Below are 18,544 nucleotides of genomic sequence, written 5' to 3'. Positions count from 1 at the left end.
CTCAAAGAATGTACCTATTGAGCTACAGTAAGCTTCTTCTAATGTGGGTGTATGCATTCAATACAGACACCTGAGCAGCTGAAGCACAGTGTGGAGACACCCAAACTTGCTTCAGGTGATGCACAAATCAGTTTTCAAAATGGTGGCTTTGATATTCATGATGTCTGGCTGCAAAAGTTTACTTGATAAGAACTAAAAGGAGAATATTCTGTGCAGATTTAACTCTTTCTAACTCAGCAACAGAGTTGCTATTAATACTTTCCATTTCAAAAACACACCTTTAGACCCTATGAGGCTGCACACCGCAGCTGACACATGCTACCCGTTATTTGGGCCAGATAATGAACATGAAAGTTAAAATTCTGCCTTTTTTTTTTTTAAGGCATCGTTACTCAAGTTCATTTACATTTACACTTTCAATTGTATAAAAACTATTTCCTCTATATAAATGTATGAATAACTCCCATCAAAACTGAAAAAAAAGGAAGAAAAAAAAGGAAGAAAAAAAAGACAATTATTTCTCTCTTTGATACACAGAAGTACCTTAACACTCTGGATTTTAGCATTCTGGTGCCAAGAGCAGGAAGAAACTACCCTTTGGAATTTGACTACCTCAAGTTGAAGGAACAGCTCAGGAACAACCACTCCTAAACTTCTAATGAGGTTCTATTGAAACTGGCTCACTTACTCATTTCCCTGCTGACACCACATTGCAAGTTGTTACTGTAAGACAAGATGCTGCTTCCTCTTTTTGGTTTCCTTAAAAGCTGAGAGCTAAATCCAGATGTCACCTATGCCCACTGGCTCTCCAGTTTCCCCCGAAGGTGTGGAGCATCTTTCCCAGGATAAATTAGTATAGAACCCTGTAGTTCTGAGTCCTACTGACACAAGTTTTGCCTTTCCCTTCTTCCCTCCTGAGTGGGGTGGAAGAGCTGGCTCTTTGCTAATCTCTACTGCAAGAATAGAATTCTTTTATTTGGCCTTTTCATTCTGTGATTCCTTACTGATAGTCAAAGCTTTGCCACTAATGAAATTCAGCACCTAGACAGTGTTTTATGAACCAGAAAAGTCCCTCAAAATAGTGTCAACTACTGTTTTAAGAAGCATTGTGGTTTGCTTCCATGCTTTCACTAATACAATGGTTACATGAAATTTTGTATTTCTGTACCTATAATACTGTGATACACCCTTTTTGAATTACTGCTAGTTAGCTATTACCAGTACCACTGTTCACTAGCACTGCTATGCTCCATAAACACATTGAAGCACGTTCTTTTGCTATTCTTTTCTTCTTGGAGATGACAGACTGCTAAGAAGTTACAGGAATTGCCAGTTGCATACTACTGTCCTTGAAACAACTTGAATTTAAGAAACAACACTATAGCCCAGAATTCCTGTTCATGGCAAAAATAGTACACAGAATAACACATTATTTCCTCAGTCATGTAGATGACTCTAATTAACAGTAGAAACAATCCAGCACAAACACTTACCAAAATGTAAAAGCTATAGTAAGATGTACTGGAGGGGGGGAAAAAAAAAGGAAGAAAGAAAACCCAAACCAAACCAAAACCAGAAACCCTAGTCCCACCCCCACCCCCCAAAAAAAAAAAAAAACCAAAAAACAAAACAACAAACCCAAACAAACAAAAAACCCCCCACCAAAACAAACAAACAAAACCACAAGAAAAAGAAGAAAGACATCTATATCTATATGCCAAGCTAATGAAAGCTGTTGCCAGTTTCTTCAAGAAATTGTGAAAAATTGTCAAAAGACAACATAATTAGAGAAGTAAATACACTATAGAACATCGTGCAGGCATTTTATCTTGTTATGGCTGGTAAAATTACATCATCACCCTTACACCTAGTCTTTAACATCTTTAAAAAATAGTATGTTTCTGTTTCTGAACAAAAAATGTCTAAATTACAATTACTTTTTAAAATGGATCCTAAGAAATTAGAGATTGTATGTTATTTCTTACCTATAAATGGTATGGGGAACATACACTTCTTTAATTGGGAATTCCAAAATCTCTTTGTGAGGACGATTACGATTTTCTGGAAATGGCTTCACTGGTAGTAATTCTGGTGTCAGACAATAACCAAGGTTTTCTGGAGCTGGGGAAATCTCCACTTTAAGTGTTCCTGTAAAAAAAAAAATCTCAAAAACTCAGAAATTTGTCTGGGAAACAAATACAAGATAAAAGGGCTGCAGTGTAATACAGTTCTCTCCCACTCCCTCCACTCAGATTCTGCTCTGATTATTTTTTGCCAAAGTAGACATCACCGACCAGGAAAGCCAGGCTTGCTTCAGTTAGCACTTAAACAGCTCATACTGATAACATTTAACCAAATGTAACTAGACTTTCAATTTAAATTCTTTGTTAAGATAACTGAAAATCATCTGAGGAATTCAGACTTGTCATTTATGGCAATTAGCTAAAAAGGCAAAACAGCTTTGTATGCAGTTCATGTATTTTAAGGTTTCTCTACAACCCAGAAGAGCTTGACCTGTAATTTATATAAAAAGCAAAAAATAAGCTGGTCAGGCTTTTAATAGTAGCCAAACTCTACCTCTGCTTTTCCACTTTGTTCACTAAGACTGACCCAAATACTCAAATAAGATTTGTGTACAGGCTTTAATCTCCCTCTGTAAAATACGATCCATTTAAAAACTTTGTAGGGAAATAGAAAGGATATTAGAAATTTGCTTTAAAGTACTGTCTTAAAACAGGCAGAATAAAAACAAACAAACCCAGCCCATTCAGTAGATATACTGCAAATTGAGGAGAAAAGCAATTACTTTTAGAATATCAAGCTTAATGTAAACTTTCATACTCACTCATAGAAAAAAAATCCCAAAAAAACCTCAAAAGCATCTGTGCTCAGGTAGACACTGAAAGCAAGGAAGTTCAACAATAGTATCTAAAACATAGGTTAATTGTATTTTGGAGTTTGAATTTACAGGACAATTTAGGAAAGAAAGTGCATATATCCTTTCCATGCAAGATTATGTACCTGGCAATGTCTTAATTCTTCTCTGCAAGGATGACGATCTTTTGAAATCAGCTAAAAATTTGAACAGATCTTCATCACTGAGCCTGTCTCCTTCCTACCACGAGAAAGACAAAAATCAATACCTTTATAACAACACTCCTTAACACTGACAAAAGCTTTTGAGTGAATCATGTCCTTGAGGCAAACTAGGCAAGTAGGTTGCCGCCTACTTGACAGCAGTTATCCACTGTCCCCCCATGAACATCTCATCTAACTATTCCCAGCGCAGTACACATTACATAGATGAAAAGTGTCTTAGGCAAACAGTAAAAGTATGGAGTATCCAGTACCTGTTTGAAAAAGGTGTTGATGGTCAGAGAAATTGTTTTGAAGTTTGATACTGGAGAGCTGTCCTCTGAGCTGAGACTTTTCTCAGAAAGTCTTCTCGCCTGTAGCCCTGTTGCCTTCTTGTCACTAGCAGATCCTTTCCCTTCAAAGGCAAATTAAATGAACCATCATCTTCCTTTGTGATGCCTCCATATAAACATTATCAGAACACACCAGAAACCCACACCATCCCAGCAACACTGGAGGACAGAGAGAGTACCTAAAACATTCCACTACTTTTATTTCAGATTATGTGAAACATTGGAATGCCAGGACACATCTAGTGATATGACATTATTTTTACTGCAGAGCACAAGCTTACTCACATATTTAGTTCATGGGTTGTAAATCACATTGGTCAATGTTGTTGATCAATGTTATTTGATGATTTTATTGCTCAGTGTTGTATACTGTAGAAGCACACAGTATTTTGGTTGCCGTGTAAATGGCAAAGGGAGTTTTACTTCTATAAAGGCAGTGCTCAGTGAAAATTGGTCCTAAACCATGAAAAAGTATTTAGCATACACAAAAGTAAATATGCAGACATGAAAATGTAAGCATACTAAGTTGTGTTTGTAGCACTGAAAAGGAAGGCTGAGAAGATGTTTTGAATCTATTTTTCACTCGATTCCAGAAAGAATGACATTGTTTCCTATGCACAGTCCTACTGAAGAGCAGCTTTGCATTACTTAGAAAAGTTAGAAAGTTAGACAACTACCGTTTAAACCTTCGGCCTCAGGTATTTCTCGTTCAAGTGTTGAAAGATTGAAGAAGTTAGTTAGGCTTATGGGAATCCAGGCAAACGGCATTCTGTATTTGCCCAGACGCTGACAAAAGGATTCAGCCTGCACTCTCAGTTTTTCAATCTTTTCTTTGGTCTAAAACAAAGAAAATAATGACTGTTTAAAAAGCAACTGGTTATTTTAATGCTACTATATTTTCAGTTCAGTAAATAATTTGCATTCTTACCTCTCTTGCTTTCTTGCAACATCACTATCAGGATCATACGTGTTTTGATTTATACATTCTCTTTTCTTTCTTTTCAGTGAATTGATTTTCAGTATAGAAAAGGAGAATGAAAATCTTTTTGCAGTGACCCTCAAGCCCAGCATGAAAAATCAGCATGAATCCTGTGCACACATTTTTCAATTAAAACAGTGTTTATAGGTACTTACTTACCTTACCAGCCTCGCCTTCTTTAAGAACCATGTAGGGTTCTGCACAATCTCCAATTTCTCCTTGCTGAAGCACTTTCTCTATCTACAGAAAGCAGTGAAAGATGAAACTCACAAGGAAAAAATATCACTCAAATAGTGATATGTTGCTTCTCTAATAATATGAGCCTGCCTAAATGCACAGTACAGATTTCTTAAAACTATCTTTATGAATTGACTGATGCAAAACCTTCTAGTTTTCCATCTAGTTTGTTAGAATGTAGAAAATTCATGTCACAACACTGTCCATCAGCATTTTCACTGAAATCATGAAAACTAACAAATTCCTAATGAAGTGGTTTGCGCTAACTCAGTTTCAGAATTAAATTGAATTTTGCCAAGTCCACAAAACCAAAGTCAAACCCCACCACAGAATGTAATAAAAATTTTTAAAATATGGCACATTTCGCTTTAATTTGCTTTAGGCAGAGATAGGAAATTCTAAATACTTAGTAGAATTGCAACATTGAATAATAGTATAACTTCTTAACTTAGGAGTGAGATAAATCAGTAGACACTTGCACATGTACTAGAAAATTCACCTTGAATACAGGAAACTCATATTTGTCAGCTCCATGAATTTAGGCAACAGACACAGACAGGAACAGGAAGAACAATGTTGAAGTAGCACTGTAAAATACCTTTATGACTAGGTATATATCTGACGAGGGATAGGTGACAGAAAATACTGCTGATCTTGCTTGAGTAGACAAGTCAATGGAGGGTGTATGAGAACGCAAGAATCCTCTTATTGGATCAGGGTTGAGGTCACAGTGAAAATTTTCTGAGATCTTGAAAACAAAAGATACTTAAAATGTACTCCAAAGAGAAAATGCATAAAAAATTATTTTTAAATAAGTCACAAGTAGTAACTAGAACTAGAAAATAAACAGTAACAAGCATGTGATTTTGAATGAAAAAGAATCATGGATCAGACTTCATGTGTGAAAAAGCTGCACCTTTTTTTCCTAACTTATTACTCCAGAAATAAAAAAAACAAGCTACCTGGTAAAAAATCCTGTATGCACACTTACCTTTTTTCTTTCTTTTACATCATAGAGAGCTATGCATGCAAATAAAGGCTCGATCTCTATGTCAAACCTGTTAAGGAAAGACACACAGGACACTGATTAATACTGTGCTCCTAAGACTATATATAATAAAATATGAAAGGACTGTATTTTGACTAACAATTCCATTAGAAAATAAGGAAAAATATTTAGCTCTAGACTTCACCTCTCTCAAAGTCTGGACCACCTTTTTATTAGTGCATTTTACTTTGTGATTTCAAGAGGAAAAGAAGTTAAGTAAACTACACATAATGCATTTCCTAAATTTGTTAGGGAGTGGACTCAGATACCCGTGAAAGATGATCATACTTTTCTTTAATTTGTTTTTTCTTTAACCCAGCACCAAGTACACAGACCAATCTAGTTTGTTGGAAATTGTGAGAGCCCGACTTTCTATTGCCTCCAACAATTTGCGACAATACCTGGCCTGAATAGACAAGGCAGTGGCTTTTGATGGCCCTTGATGGCTTTCAACAACTTCCTTTCTACTACTGGCCAGACCTGTTCCCAACAGATGGTTTAACAACAGGAAGAGATAAGCTCTTCGCTGGTGGAATTCCGTCTTTTCCCTGCGCTAAACCACTGTGCCTGTGCCCTGGAAAGACCCGTGATAGGAATTATACTGGAGGGGCCTCCTGCAAATCACAGAATCAACTAGGCTGGAAAAGACCTCAGAGATCATCAAGTCCAACCTATTACCTAACACCACCTGACAACTAAACCATGGCTCCAAGTGCCACATCCAGTCTTTTTGTTTGAACAACTCCAGGGATGGTGACTCCATCACCTCCCTGGGCAGCACATTCCAATGGCCAATTACTCTTTCTGTGAAGAACTTTCTCCTCACCTCCAGCCTTCCCCTGGCGAAGCTTGAGACTGTGTCCTCTTGTTCTGTCACTGGTTGCCTGGGAGAAGAGACCAACCCCCTCCTGGCTACAACCTCCTTTCAAGTAGTTGTAGAAGGCAAAAATGTCTCTCCTGAGCCTCCTCTTCTCCAGGCTAAACAATCCCAGCTCCCTCAGCCTCTCCTCATATGGCTTGTGCTCAAGACCTCCCCCCAGCCTCCTTGCCCTTCTCTGAACACGTTCAAGTATCTCAATGTCCTTCTTAAACTGAGGAGACAGTACTCAAGGTGTGGCCTAACCATTGCTGAGTATAGGGGGAAGAATGACTTCCCTGCTCCTGCTGGCCACACCATTCCTGATACAGGCCAGGATGCCATTGGCTCTCTTGGCCACCTGGGCACACTGCTGGCTCATGTTCAGGCGCCTGTCAATCAGTACCCCCAGGTCCCTTTCTGCCTGGCTGCTCTCCAGCCACTCCGACCCCAGCCTGTAGCACTGCATGGGGTTGTTGTGGCCAAAGTGCAGCACTCAGCACTTGGACTTGTTAAATGCCATCCTGTTGGACTCTGCCCATCTGTCCAGCCTGTCAAGGTCCCTCTGCAGAGCCCTCCTACCTTCTAGCTCCTACCTCCTACCTCTTACCTTCATCACCTGCCCCCTGCTTGGTGTCATCTGCAAACTTACTAAAGGTGTACTCTATCTCCTTATCCAGATCATTAGTAAAGATATTGAACAGGATGGGGCCCAACACTGATCCTTGGGGGACACCACTAGTCACTGGTTGCTTGCTGGCAGTGGCACCATTCACCACCACTCTCTGGGCCTGGCCCTCCAGCCAGTTCTTAACCCAGCACAGAGTGCTCCTGTCCAAGCCACAGGCTGACAGCTTGGCTGGGAGTTTGCTATGGGGCATGGTGTCAAAGGCTTTGCTGAACTCCAGGTAGACTACATCCACAGCCTGCCCCACAACCACCAGGTGGTCACCTGGTCATAGAAGATCAGGCTGGTCAGGCAGGACCTGCCCCTCCTAAATCCATGGCTAGGCCTGAACCCTTGGCCATCCTGCAGGTGTGCTGTGATTGCCCTCAAGATAATCTTGCCTGGCACTGAGGTCAGGCTGACAGACCTGTAGTTTCTGGGTTCCTCATTCTGCCTCTTCATGTAGATGAGCATCACATTGGCCACCTTCCAGTCATCTGGGACCTTTCCCGTCAGCTAGGACTGGTGGTAGATGACAGACACGGGCTTGGTGAGCTCATCTGCCAGTTCTCGCAGTACCCTAGGATGGATACCATCCAATCCCATGGACTTGTGAGTATCCAAGTGGCTCAGCAATTGGTACAGCCTTCCTTTGTGAACTGGGGAAGACACTCCACACCCAAAGGTTATAAAAGGAGTGCAACCCTTGCTGGATGTACACCCACCACTGAAGAGTTTGGACTAATTTTGTGAAGACGTCACTGGATCCAAGGCTGGTGATAACTTTCTCTCTCTATTACTTCCGATGTCACTCTCTCTCTCTCTCTTCTCTCATTTTCCTTCCTATTTCCCTCTCCTCTCATCTAACTAATTGTCTTTAAGGTGCAAATGACCAAGAGCTTTCACACAATGCTGCTTGGATCAAGTAAACAAAAAAACAAAAAACAAAAAACATTAGCTGTTTGGTGTTGGTTCACCTCAATTTACTTCAAGGGAATTTTTGAATGTAGCATGGCCTCCCCAGTGCTGAGGGTCAGCTCAGGAAATTGCGTTGTGACAGAAATACATAATTTGTTCTCATTCCCAATTCCTTTTCACCCTGACAAATAAAGACTCTTCTGTAACAATGGATAGAAGTAGTCCTCTGCTACAATAAGAAAAAAAAACAGCAAGCATGTAAACATTCGCTGAACAGGACATGTACAGTGATGTCACAGGATCAGCAGCAGTACACGGGTATGAACTGAGAAAGGGTGAGTGCTCTGGAGGATACTTACTTCAGAGTTTGCAGCTTCACCAAAATCCTGTTGCCCAGATGTTCCTTTGGGCGATCTGGTACAGGCCGTATCTCCACTGCATCTTCCTATCATTAAACAGTTATTGTAAGTCATACTCAATTAAAACAACTGTAAATTTACATATATACATAAAATCTTCATGTAACTCAGCCACTGATATAGACTAGTACCTCCCCCATTCGGCGGGCATTTAATGTCTTCAAAGATTAAATTTATTTATATTTCTGAATATTTATACCTCTGTCCTTCAAGCAAGTGTAACAGTGAAAGCAAGCACCCTGACACAACACGCAAGTGCCTTTACCCACACTGAGAGGGGTATAACGAAGGCTCAAGCAACACCACAAGTCTGAGCACAACCTTCTGAAGCTGACAGGAGTTAATAATGACATGCCTGCACCATGTTAGCATCCAAAGGCGACATGTGTCTAGGCCACAACCCTCTTTTTGACCAGGGTGCAGCCTTAATCTTAGACATATCAGCACAGCCAGCTTGGGAAGGCTTGTGGTTCAGTCAGCCTCTGAGCTCACCTCATCCACAGAGGGGTACAGGGAAAGAAGCTCGGCGTGCCTGTTGGTGCGCCGTGCCTCTTCGTTCTGCCTTTCAAACTCCTCGGGGCTGATGTGCCGCAGCAGGTTCTCTAGGCGGGGGTCTGGCTGCAGGCTGCGCAGATCAAAGTCAGAAGGAGCGATGGTTGTCCTCGAAGCCTCCTCTGGGAACGTGTGGACATATTGGGGCCCTGCCTGTAGGAAAACCGTAAAATGCTGAGATGCAGGTTGGACACTGGATGTTATGAAATGTCTCTTGATTGCCTGGCAGATTGTGCCTTAACGTCACCTCTGCCATGACGCCTAGTGGCAAGCACAGCTCTCTGCTTGATGCCATTACAAAGAGCAGAGGAAGCTTTCTTTGAGGAAAGCTGCTGTATTTGATTGTTTTTTTCCAAAGTAAATAAAACTTACCTGAAAGTTTGCATCACTGGAATCCAATGTTTCCGATTCAAATGTTTGTTTTTGAAGTGTCTTGTGAAAATCTTTTCGAGATCCCCTGTTTTTCAGACTGCAAGTATCTGGATTGCCTTGGCTTCTTTGACAGAGAAGCCCAACCAAGTCAGGACAGCAAAGAGGGGTTAAAAGAAAATAAGACAGAAAAGACAAATTAGAAAAAATAAATAAATTAAGCTAATGGGAACATTTCTGTGCAAAAGAGCAGCATAGCACAGCTTTTATGCAAAAATGTGACATTTCATAATGTTTAATTGTTTTATCGTACCACTGCAACTCTGTCATGTATATTAAGAATGGGTATAAAAGGCAAAAAAAAAAATCAGATCACTTTCACACAGACTGTGAGCCTGAGACAGCAACAAAATAGCTAGGTGCAAACTCATCCCTGAGTTTCTTATCAGACATGGTGACTATTTCAGTGACCTCAAGAACATGATCAGGATAGCTTGTATCTTGGCTGGCTCTTTGTTGCTGCAATTAAACTTCAAGGAGCTTACTGCTCTTGTTACACATCTAGCTTGCTCTTGTCACAGATCTAGCTGGTATCCAAGTCAATCACATGCAACAATCTACACCTTTGAAATGCTGCCTTATTTTTGTAAGAGTGCTATTGCTGTAGTACAATGTAAGCCATTCTGCTGGCAACTTCCCAAAATTTTGCAGCAAGGTAGAAATTTTAAGTTGCATTTTTGTGGCAGATGGTAAAAACCAGCAGGTACCCTGATAAAGAATACCGTACACATCCAGAGTTCTGTTTCTTCCACTCTGGTATGCAATTTGTTAAATTCTGTGACAGTCTTTTTGCAATCAGACTCCTTAGTCAGATTATCCTGCTTCATTCATTTTCCTTTTCGTAACACTCCCCATAAATGTGGAAATGTCTGAGTACTTTCAAAAGATGCCACGACAAGCAGTTATTGATCAGGAAGACACCTTTTTATTACATTTTGGGAGTTACTGAATTACATGCTCTGATGTGTTATAATTTTTATTGTTTGCATTTTAATTGTTTACCAGTTCACTGCAATGAAAACTAAGCCATAAAAGAGACAATTCCATCTCTCCTTGGATACGACCTTGTTTTGGAACCTCCTCAATGATCCAGAAGGAGGGAAAGAAACTGCACAAATTTCCTTTAAGAAATTTCAGCATCCAAATGAGGTTTTGTTGATGATTTTTTTCACTACAAAATTATTACAAACAAACAGTTAACGGAGCGGTTTATGTACCTGAGATTACGCTTTCTCTGGGATGTACAAGCTACGGTAGGAATGCCTATTCCTGAAAGTTTTATGTATTTTTAAAATTTCTTATGAAAAGCACAGCAGCAATTAAAACTCACTAAGAGGTGAACACTGCTTTTAGTGCAGGTCACTTTAATGGCCACTCTGTGAATTACAAAAGTGAGATACGGAAAAGGAACAAAGGGCAACTGAAAGGAGAAACTGATAGGCACACAACAAGCCTTTCACTCAGCTTCCAGGAAAAATGCATGGACCTTCAGCTCTGTCCAGCACCTCTGTCACACACCCCTCTGTGGTGCGACATGAGGACCACATCTGCTTATGCCACCCACTTGAAGATTCTTTGATCTCCTGTTTTGAACTTTCACATCCATGAATGGATGAGACTCCCAATAACCATCCGTCACCGGTTTATGTGGAACTGCAGCATCTTTTACACTGTCTCATTCTTTCAAATTTTTAATAAGTTGCTTGCTTTGTTACCCAGAGCCATCAAAGCTCAGCTCTCTGGCAGGGTCCTTCATCATGTTTACTGCAGAATCAACTGCTCAATAAAATTTTTGAATGCAAATTTGCCTTACCTGACTAAACAAAACTGTAAAACACATGACAAATCTTTCATGTATGTGTATTTCTGTGGCTCCACTCACATTTCTCCAAGTATATGTAAATGCAGAAATAGCTTGTGTTCTGTTTTTCACCTCATCTGCTTTAATTCTTGCTCCCTACTCGTGTGCACAAAGCTGCATGTTGACTCTTTACGGTATGCTCAGAACATTGCCTGAAGAAGCTAGTCCCTGTGCTTTGGGTAGTGCAAGTGGAGGGCCTTAAAAGCCACCAGCTTATTTTTAGTGACTCACTGTGGAACAGTTCTGAGAAATCAATCCGTTTCATCAGCACCTTCAGAGGAAGTCTCTTAATAACTATCTGTGTCTGCTCTGTCCCCACACAAACTGTACAATTAAACAATTCAATTCCTTTACAATCACTAGGAGTCAACCCATAACACACTGACTGCTGATGTACATCAGGTGAGAAAAACAGAGTACCAAGGACAGGTGAAGGGGTACAATGAAATGGCAGCAAATGTGACAGATCTGGCTGCTACCACTGCTTCTGAAGAACAGGGCATGAGTGCAGGAGGGGATGAACAGGAAGTGGTGCAGAAAAACATAGATTCATAAAAGTCTTTCTGAAGTATAGGAGGGGGTGATGAGGAAGGAACAAGCTCCATGGTCACAGCACATATTTCAGAGTCTGGGGACAGACAACCTCACAAGAAAGAAGTGAGTTAAGAATTCCCCTCACATTTAATACATCAAATGGAATGAAATTTTATATATGTAAAATTTAAAACAAAATAACAACAATAATAAAAATTACAAATAAAATAAAAAGAAACTGTCACCCATAATGACTAGAGGTCCGGTTCTGTGTGTTGAATGCCACTGACCCCAAATGAAGAACTAACTGGATAGCAAACACAGAAGTTGGATATTAAACTAAGAATCCTATTAATATAACCAGTAACTTCTGTGAAAGCCTCTTTTTTTTGCTACTAGCACTCTTTTTCATTTTCAGATACCACAGAAATCAGATTATGTTGAATTTACAGGGCCTGTAACCTTCACCTCTGTTATCCTTCCTTTTAGTGCAATCAAAGCAGTATTCCTTATTTAGACAGTTCATAATTACAGGGAGTTGATGTGACTTTCTTCCCAATTAATTCCCAGAGTGACTGATATTTAAGAAGAAGACGAAATAATATTTATCTACAGCCCACTGGCTCAAACAAAACAACATAATTGTTATATATATTACCCAAAAGTAATTTCTTGTCCTCAATCAGTTATTCAAATCACCATTCTTTAGGATTACTTATAACAGCATGCATCTCCTCTCGGACAAATCAGATGCAATTTTATTTGCTTGTATGTAGCTTACTTTCGATTCACAATCAGCCACTCCCGGATATACGTCTGAACACAGTCTCTGACATGTGAGTCCAGTTCAACCCTGTGGAAAAAGCAACACGTTGGAAATATTTTAGTACCTAGGCCATTTCTTAAGGACAAAGAAATTTATCTAAACCTGTGGTTCAGATAAAGGCCTCACCTCTCCTGTATATTTATTTTACTGTTGAAACTATTTTTTGAGGTTTGAGGAATTCTGTGTACTGCACAAACTTACTAACACAGATTTCTGTTACTGTTTTAAAATTAATAAACATGTTTAACAGAGGTAGCCATTTACTACAATATGCATTCCATGACTACAAGACCAATGTTCCTACAAAATATAGTAAAATAAAATACATTATGCCAGCTATATTCTTTGTGATTTTCAAAACCCGATAGCAAGTCTCAATATACAGCACTATCTTCTCAAAGGCATCAACCTCTTGTCTCTTGCAAATACATAGTGTCTTGTATGGTTTTGGGGCAATTTTTTTCTTTCTCATGGAAATGAAGAAAATTCTAAAAGGGAACCTTCAGCTTTTTATCAGATAGCACAGCAAAAATTTAAGATCAACCACAGATTATAATTTAATTCTATGATTTTCAAATAAGTCTCATTTAATTTAGGGGGTTCTCAGTGCTGTCTGTTAGACTGGGTACTGATTTGATCTGAAATATTATAAGCTGAAGTCAATATTCATGAATTTACTGTATGATGTTGTAGCGTATTTTCTCTCTCTCTGTTCTACAAAAATTCAGTGACCTGTCTCAAAACAATTTGTTATGTCCCTTGATATGAGTAAAGAGTAGGATACACATGCAGTGCAGGAATGGGTAAAAGGTAAAATGAAAGAGAGAGGGAGAGGGAGAGGGAGAGGGAGAGGGAGAGGGAGAGGGAGAGGGAGAGGGAGAGGGAGAGGGAGAGGGAGAGGGAGAGGGAGAGGGAGAGGGAGAGGGAGAGGGAGAGGGAGAGGGAGAGGGAGAGGGAGAGGGAGAGGGAGAGGGAGAGGGAGAGGGAGAGGGAGAGGGAGAGGGAGAGGGAGAGGGAGAGGGAGAGGGATGAAAAAAAGGAGAAGAAAAGAAAAGGGAAGGGAATAAAATCACCTTCTCCCCTCTATTTTTTTTTTTTTTCTGATGTATGCCTACCTCTCTTCTACTACTACTACCAGCTGGCTCAGGAAGTCATGTAAGTGCTTTTAAGCATGAATACTGGCCTAACAAAACCAATGGTATATTTCAAATGTTTAAAGTTCAGCAAGTGCACAATCGCTGGATGGACAGGTACATGGACTGTCATCTTTTAAACTGTTTTTAAATCTGTGGCATTTCAGAGGGAGAGAAAGACTTCTTACCCATCTTCTGGCATAGAAGGCTGCAAAGTCCTGCACTCTTTGGGTGTAAAGACAATGTCTAAGTCATGTTCAGGAAAGTCACCAAGTTCTTGTGCTAGTTCCAAGTCCAAGTTGTTTAGACGTGTCATTAGGAAGCTTTCAAAATCTACTGGCTCTACTGCGTCATAAAAAGGTGGCTAATGGAAGAAATAAAGAGGTGTTTATTTCAGCAACAGAAGGATTTTCTTAATAGTGTAATTCAGGCTTATTTATTTAATTCTCATCATTGTCTCATTACTTCTTAAATTCTGGAAACTGACTTTTAACCTTTTATAAAGTGCCACTGCATTTAATGGAGTGAAAAGTTGCTAACAAAACATTCAGATAGGAAAAAAAAAAGGAACAAAAGAGAGAAAAAATTGAAAACACAAAGAAGAAATGAAGGTAACACAGCTAAACCAAATTTGCACCTGTTTTCTCTGTTGAGCTTCCCCAGATGCTACTAGGAGGAGAACGGACAGAGGTACATTCTAGATGCCCTAAGACGTGTTCTGTTAAATTTGCATGAGATACACTCAGTCGCCCTTGTCCAACCCACAGAATTATGAAAAATGCAGCGTTTAGTAGGGACAATAGAGGACAAGGGCAGGTGATGAAAATGATGGTGACAGGCAGCACCATCTGGCAGGGACCTCCTAAAGCGCTCTACAGCACATGACAAAAGACACTAGCAATAATAAGACCAAGACTTGGAACTTATACTGAGCTAAGGATCAACTATAAGCACCATGGTTGCCAATGAAGAGGCCACTCATCTGAGGCATTGTTCCCAAAAGGTACAGATATTAGAATATCTGTGTGGTTTCATCTCTAAACAATGCCAAGGGTAAGATATGCCCCAAATCAGAAGAAATTACTAGTTTCCATCTCTGAATCTTACTTGTTTGCATATTGGAGTTCTAATTTTACTGGGTTAGTACATTAACTACACAAAAGATTACATGAAACTACTAGAATTATTGATTGCAAACCTTAGATATCCACCATTTCTATAGCACATGGCATTGCACCTTAATAGAGAGCAGTTGTATCTGATGACATTTAACCAGCTACTCTTACACAGAACTTCTATCAGAATAAAACAAGTACATGTTTTGGCACTCATACACACTATGAAGCTGTCTGTCTCTTTTTATCTGCTTAGTCTCAAAAACATCTGTTCAACTGAGTACAGAGATCAGCATCTCATAGTTTAAATTGTCTTGACCAGGTAACAAATAAACTAAAAGCTACAGCTTTAGAAAAACTGTAATGGCAAAGAAAGGCCAAGGACATCTTGGCACAGTAAAAGTACAGACAAAATAGGTGAAGCATTAGAATATCATTGGACTACCTTATTTACTAGGAGGAAGGATTCTAGGAAAAAAAATTGCTATAACTGTCAGTAAAGGACAAGGATTGCATGCACTGATTAGCCCAAATACCTTTCACAAGACTGCCTCCCGAAGCTGCCAGCAAAAAATAGTCTGAACATAGATCAGTGTTTTTAATGGGGTGTAGGGAAAACAAGGCATCCAATGTCCCTGACATCAACACTCCCTTTATATTCAGTGTGACTATGGCTACTGTCTCATGCAATATGAGTTTTGGAGCTATCCTACTTACACTCCAGTGTTCCTCTCCACAAATAAAGCCTACAGGTCAAAATCGTGAAGTCTTCACTCATTGTTACTGAGTTCTACCCATGCAAGGCTCTCATGGAAGTCAATGGGATTTTCACTTGAGTACCAAGTGATCTCTGCATTTACCAGTAACATCAGGAATTTTGGATCAATAGGAGAATAAAGAATTCCACGTTTATGCAGTACATAGAAGTGTTCAGCAGCAGCAAAGCTCCGGGTTAAGTCTGAACTAAAATGGCTCACACATAATATGCCATGTCAGTCACTGTTGATAAGAAGATGACTGATTATATTGATAAATAAGAGTTTTGGAGTCTTTTTAGTATTCTGGAAATATAAGTGAGGAAGTTATTCACTTAATAAAAATCCAGAAACATCTGGCATAAAGTGACGCACATTTTAAAGAAATGTGCTAAAATTATCTAGAAGCAAGCCAACTAAAACTTTTGAAAAAAACTCAGATGTGGTACAACAACATCTTGCAAACGATGTAGCAGACATACAAGCCCCTGCCCCAGGTTCTGTTTTCACAGGGAAACTGTATCAGTCTCTGCATAAATAAAGTCTCTGAGATAGCTTCTCTGCTTGTGCATTTAAGTGATCCATTTTATTCTTTGAAAACACCTTTGAGAAAATTTCTCTCTTTCTTTCCTTGCTCTTTTTATCCAAAGGGAAACATAAAACTGTCAGAAAGTCCAGCAAATCATGAGGTAGCCATTTGAAGAACTGTGCTGTGAATGAATTTTTAGCTTAAGCACTACCTCTCGTTTGTTCCTATTGTAGTACTGAGCATATTGGATCAACAATTATGAGCAAACAGTGATCTTTATTAGCTACTGCTTTTTAACAAATTGTCAGCATAATATCCTCAATGTACTGCCAGTGGGTAAAACATTACTTTTTAGTACATATAGAGGAAGATCTACTAAAAAAATAATTCACAAAAGATTAAAGTGAAACATAGCTTAAAGCATATATTAAAAAAAATTACATATTTTCAGTTGCTGAAGACATAATGTTTTACATGCAAAATATTTTTGCTTAAGACACTCAAAATTTTTGATCAAGCATTGTGCTTCCTTTCAGAAACCACACTTTTCCACTCTGAAAAGCCAAATCCATCATATTTCATTATGTCTTCTAACTTTTTCTAAAAATCCTTATTCACTAGAACTGTGTGGGTTTGACTATTATAAATTAGACACAAATACAAAAAAATGGTGAAAAAGGTAAATGCAGATGGAGCATAACTGTCTGCCTAAACCGTTGCTGTGAATTATCTAAGGAAACAGAGATACTGTTTCAACTGAAAATCCAACATTCCTTTTCACACATCAGACAAGTGTGCAGAACAATTATTCTACAGAAAGTTACACAAATCATTACTGCAAACATACCTTTTTAAGGATGATGGATTAGAGGCACATAAATTGTGACGGCACACAAAATGGCAGCTGCAGCACAAGACTTGGTAAATGGACTGTTATCAAGTTTCTCAAGAGCAAAAGCAGTTATCTGCATGTAGAAGAAGGGACCTAGCCTCACTCGGGCTGAACAACCACAAGAAACAAGTTAAAGCGCCACGGCATTTCAGATTAAGGAAGTGAGTAGTGGTGTGAGGCCCTGACACACAGGAAGTAACTGCTTACATCTTGTGTTTTACATTTTTCACGACTACTGGTGCACAAAGACTTCTGCTGCTTCTACTTTAAGAGGTCTCACCAAAATAAAATTAAAAGGGTAGGAAGAAAGAAGCTATCAAAATCTTACTTTTAGTTACAGTATCACATGTTTGCAGAATACCTATCCTCCTGAAAAGCAGTTAAAAGATCTGGCATTTTTTCCCTTTATCGTAACGGCAAGTGTCACAGGATTCTTTAGAGGAAGATTACACATGGCAGACTGAAAAAGATTCAGGGACATGTAACAGTTGACTCAATTATATCTATGCCAATCAGGGCATGTTTTGGCTTTTCTCACTTTACATGCTTACTCTACAGCACTGAAAAACAAGTCAGTGTGCTGTCTCTGCTGCTAGCTTTGGAAATTGTATTAAGACAATCTAACAGAACCTCTGCCTTCCCCCTCCCCCCCTCCCCCATTTATTCACTGTTAATCTTTTGCAAACCATCTGTAATCAACATATAATGCATTTACTTGATGGAGTTTAATGTTTCCATGTTTCCAGGATGCAATATGTTCCAACATTAACTAAGAATCTTTGATTTATAATAATCTGCAGAAAGACTGTCTATTTCAGGCTCCAAGGACCATGCTCAGCTTTTCAAATGCATAATTTCATGAGCTCAGCAAGGAGTATTTTTTAAAAGTTTCATGCAGAAGTCAGTGGAAAGCAAGACAACTTAAGGCAAGTACTTAATTTACCTTAAAACCATTGGGCAATGTAGATGCCAAACCTGTGTAAAGAAGATAAACCCAGAACTTACCAGTTGAAGAGTAGAAAAGCCAGGGGTACTTAAGCTTCGTTGACAGAACTGCCCAAAGCCTGGTTGGAGGGTAAACTGCTTTCTTATTTCTGCAGAGGAGTGCCTTTAATTAAGCAGAGAGAAAACCCTTATAATAGCAATTATCCTCATACAATTTCCAAATGCCAGACTTTAGCCAGTTTAGTCTTCTATCCCAGTGTTCAGAAATGTATTTTGATGATGTTCTAGACTTCTCTTCTTTTGTAGTTGATGCAAACCTCAAAAAAACATGTTTAATCCTATATAATTAAGATTCTGACACTCTTCTAGCAGATTTCTGTAATTATATTCACAGAATCATAGAATAGCTTGGGTTGTAAGG

The 18,544-nt window shown here is 39.2% G+C and overlaps 1 protein-coding gene across 1 annotated transcript in view; it reads right to left on the bottom strand.

Annotated features, from left to right (window-relative positions):
- DOCK8 (dedicator of cytokinesis 8) overlaps window positions 1-18,282 on the bottom strand; it is a 72,112-nt gene extending 53,830 nt beyond the window's left edge. The window contains exons 1-13 of the mRNA XM_054398027.1: window positions 18,184-18,282; window positions 14,076-14,251; window positions 12,710-12,781; window positions 9,477-9,600; window positions 9,045-9,257; window positions 8,493-8,578; window positions 5,636-5,702; window positions 5,243-5,392; window positions 4,567-4,647; window positions 4,106-4,265; window positions 3,351-3,490; window positions 3,022-3,115; window positions 1,986-2,148 (exon numbers count right to left, since the gene is read on the bottom strand). Of these exons, the coding sequence (XP_054254002.1) occupies window positions 1,986-2,148; window positions 3,022-3,115; window positions 3,351-3,490; window positions 4,106-4,265; window positions 4,567-4,647; window positions 5,243-5,392; window positions 5,636-5,702; window positions 8,493-8,578; window positions 9,045-9,257; window positions 9,477-9,600; window positions 12,710-12,781; window positions 14,076-14,203 (1,478 nt within the window). The 5' untranslated portion in view covers window positions 14,204-14,251; window positions 18,184-18,282. The remainder of the gene's footprint in view (window positions 1-1,985; window positions 2,149-3,021; window positions 3,116-3,350; window positions 3,491-4,105; window positions 4,266-4,566; window positions 4,648-5,242; window positions 5,393-5,635; window positions 5,703-8,492; window positions 8,579-9,044; window positions 9,258-9,476; window positions 9,601-12,709; window positions 12,782-14,075; window positions 14,252-18,183) is intronic.
- Window positions 18,283-18,544: the final 262 nt, after the last annotated feature.

Source organism: Indicator indicator, chromosome Z (genome assembly GCF_027791375.1).
Source record: "Indicator indicator isolate 239-I01 chromosome Z, UM_Iind_1.1, whole genome shotgun sequence".
NCBI lineage: Eukaryota > Metazoa > Chordata > Aves > Piciformes > Indicatoridae > Indicator > Indicator indicator.
The sequence above is the reverse complement of the archived record's forward strand: the minus strand, read 5'-3'. Positions and strand labels throughout refer to the sequence as shown.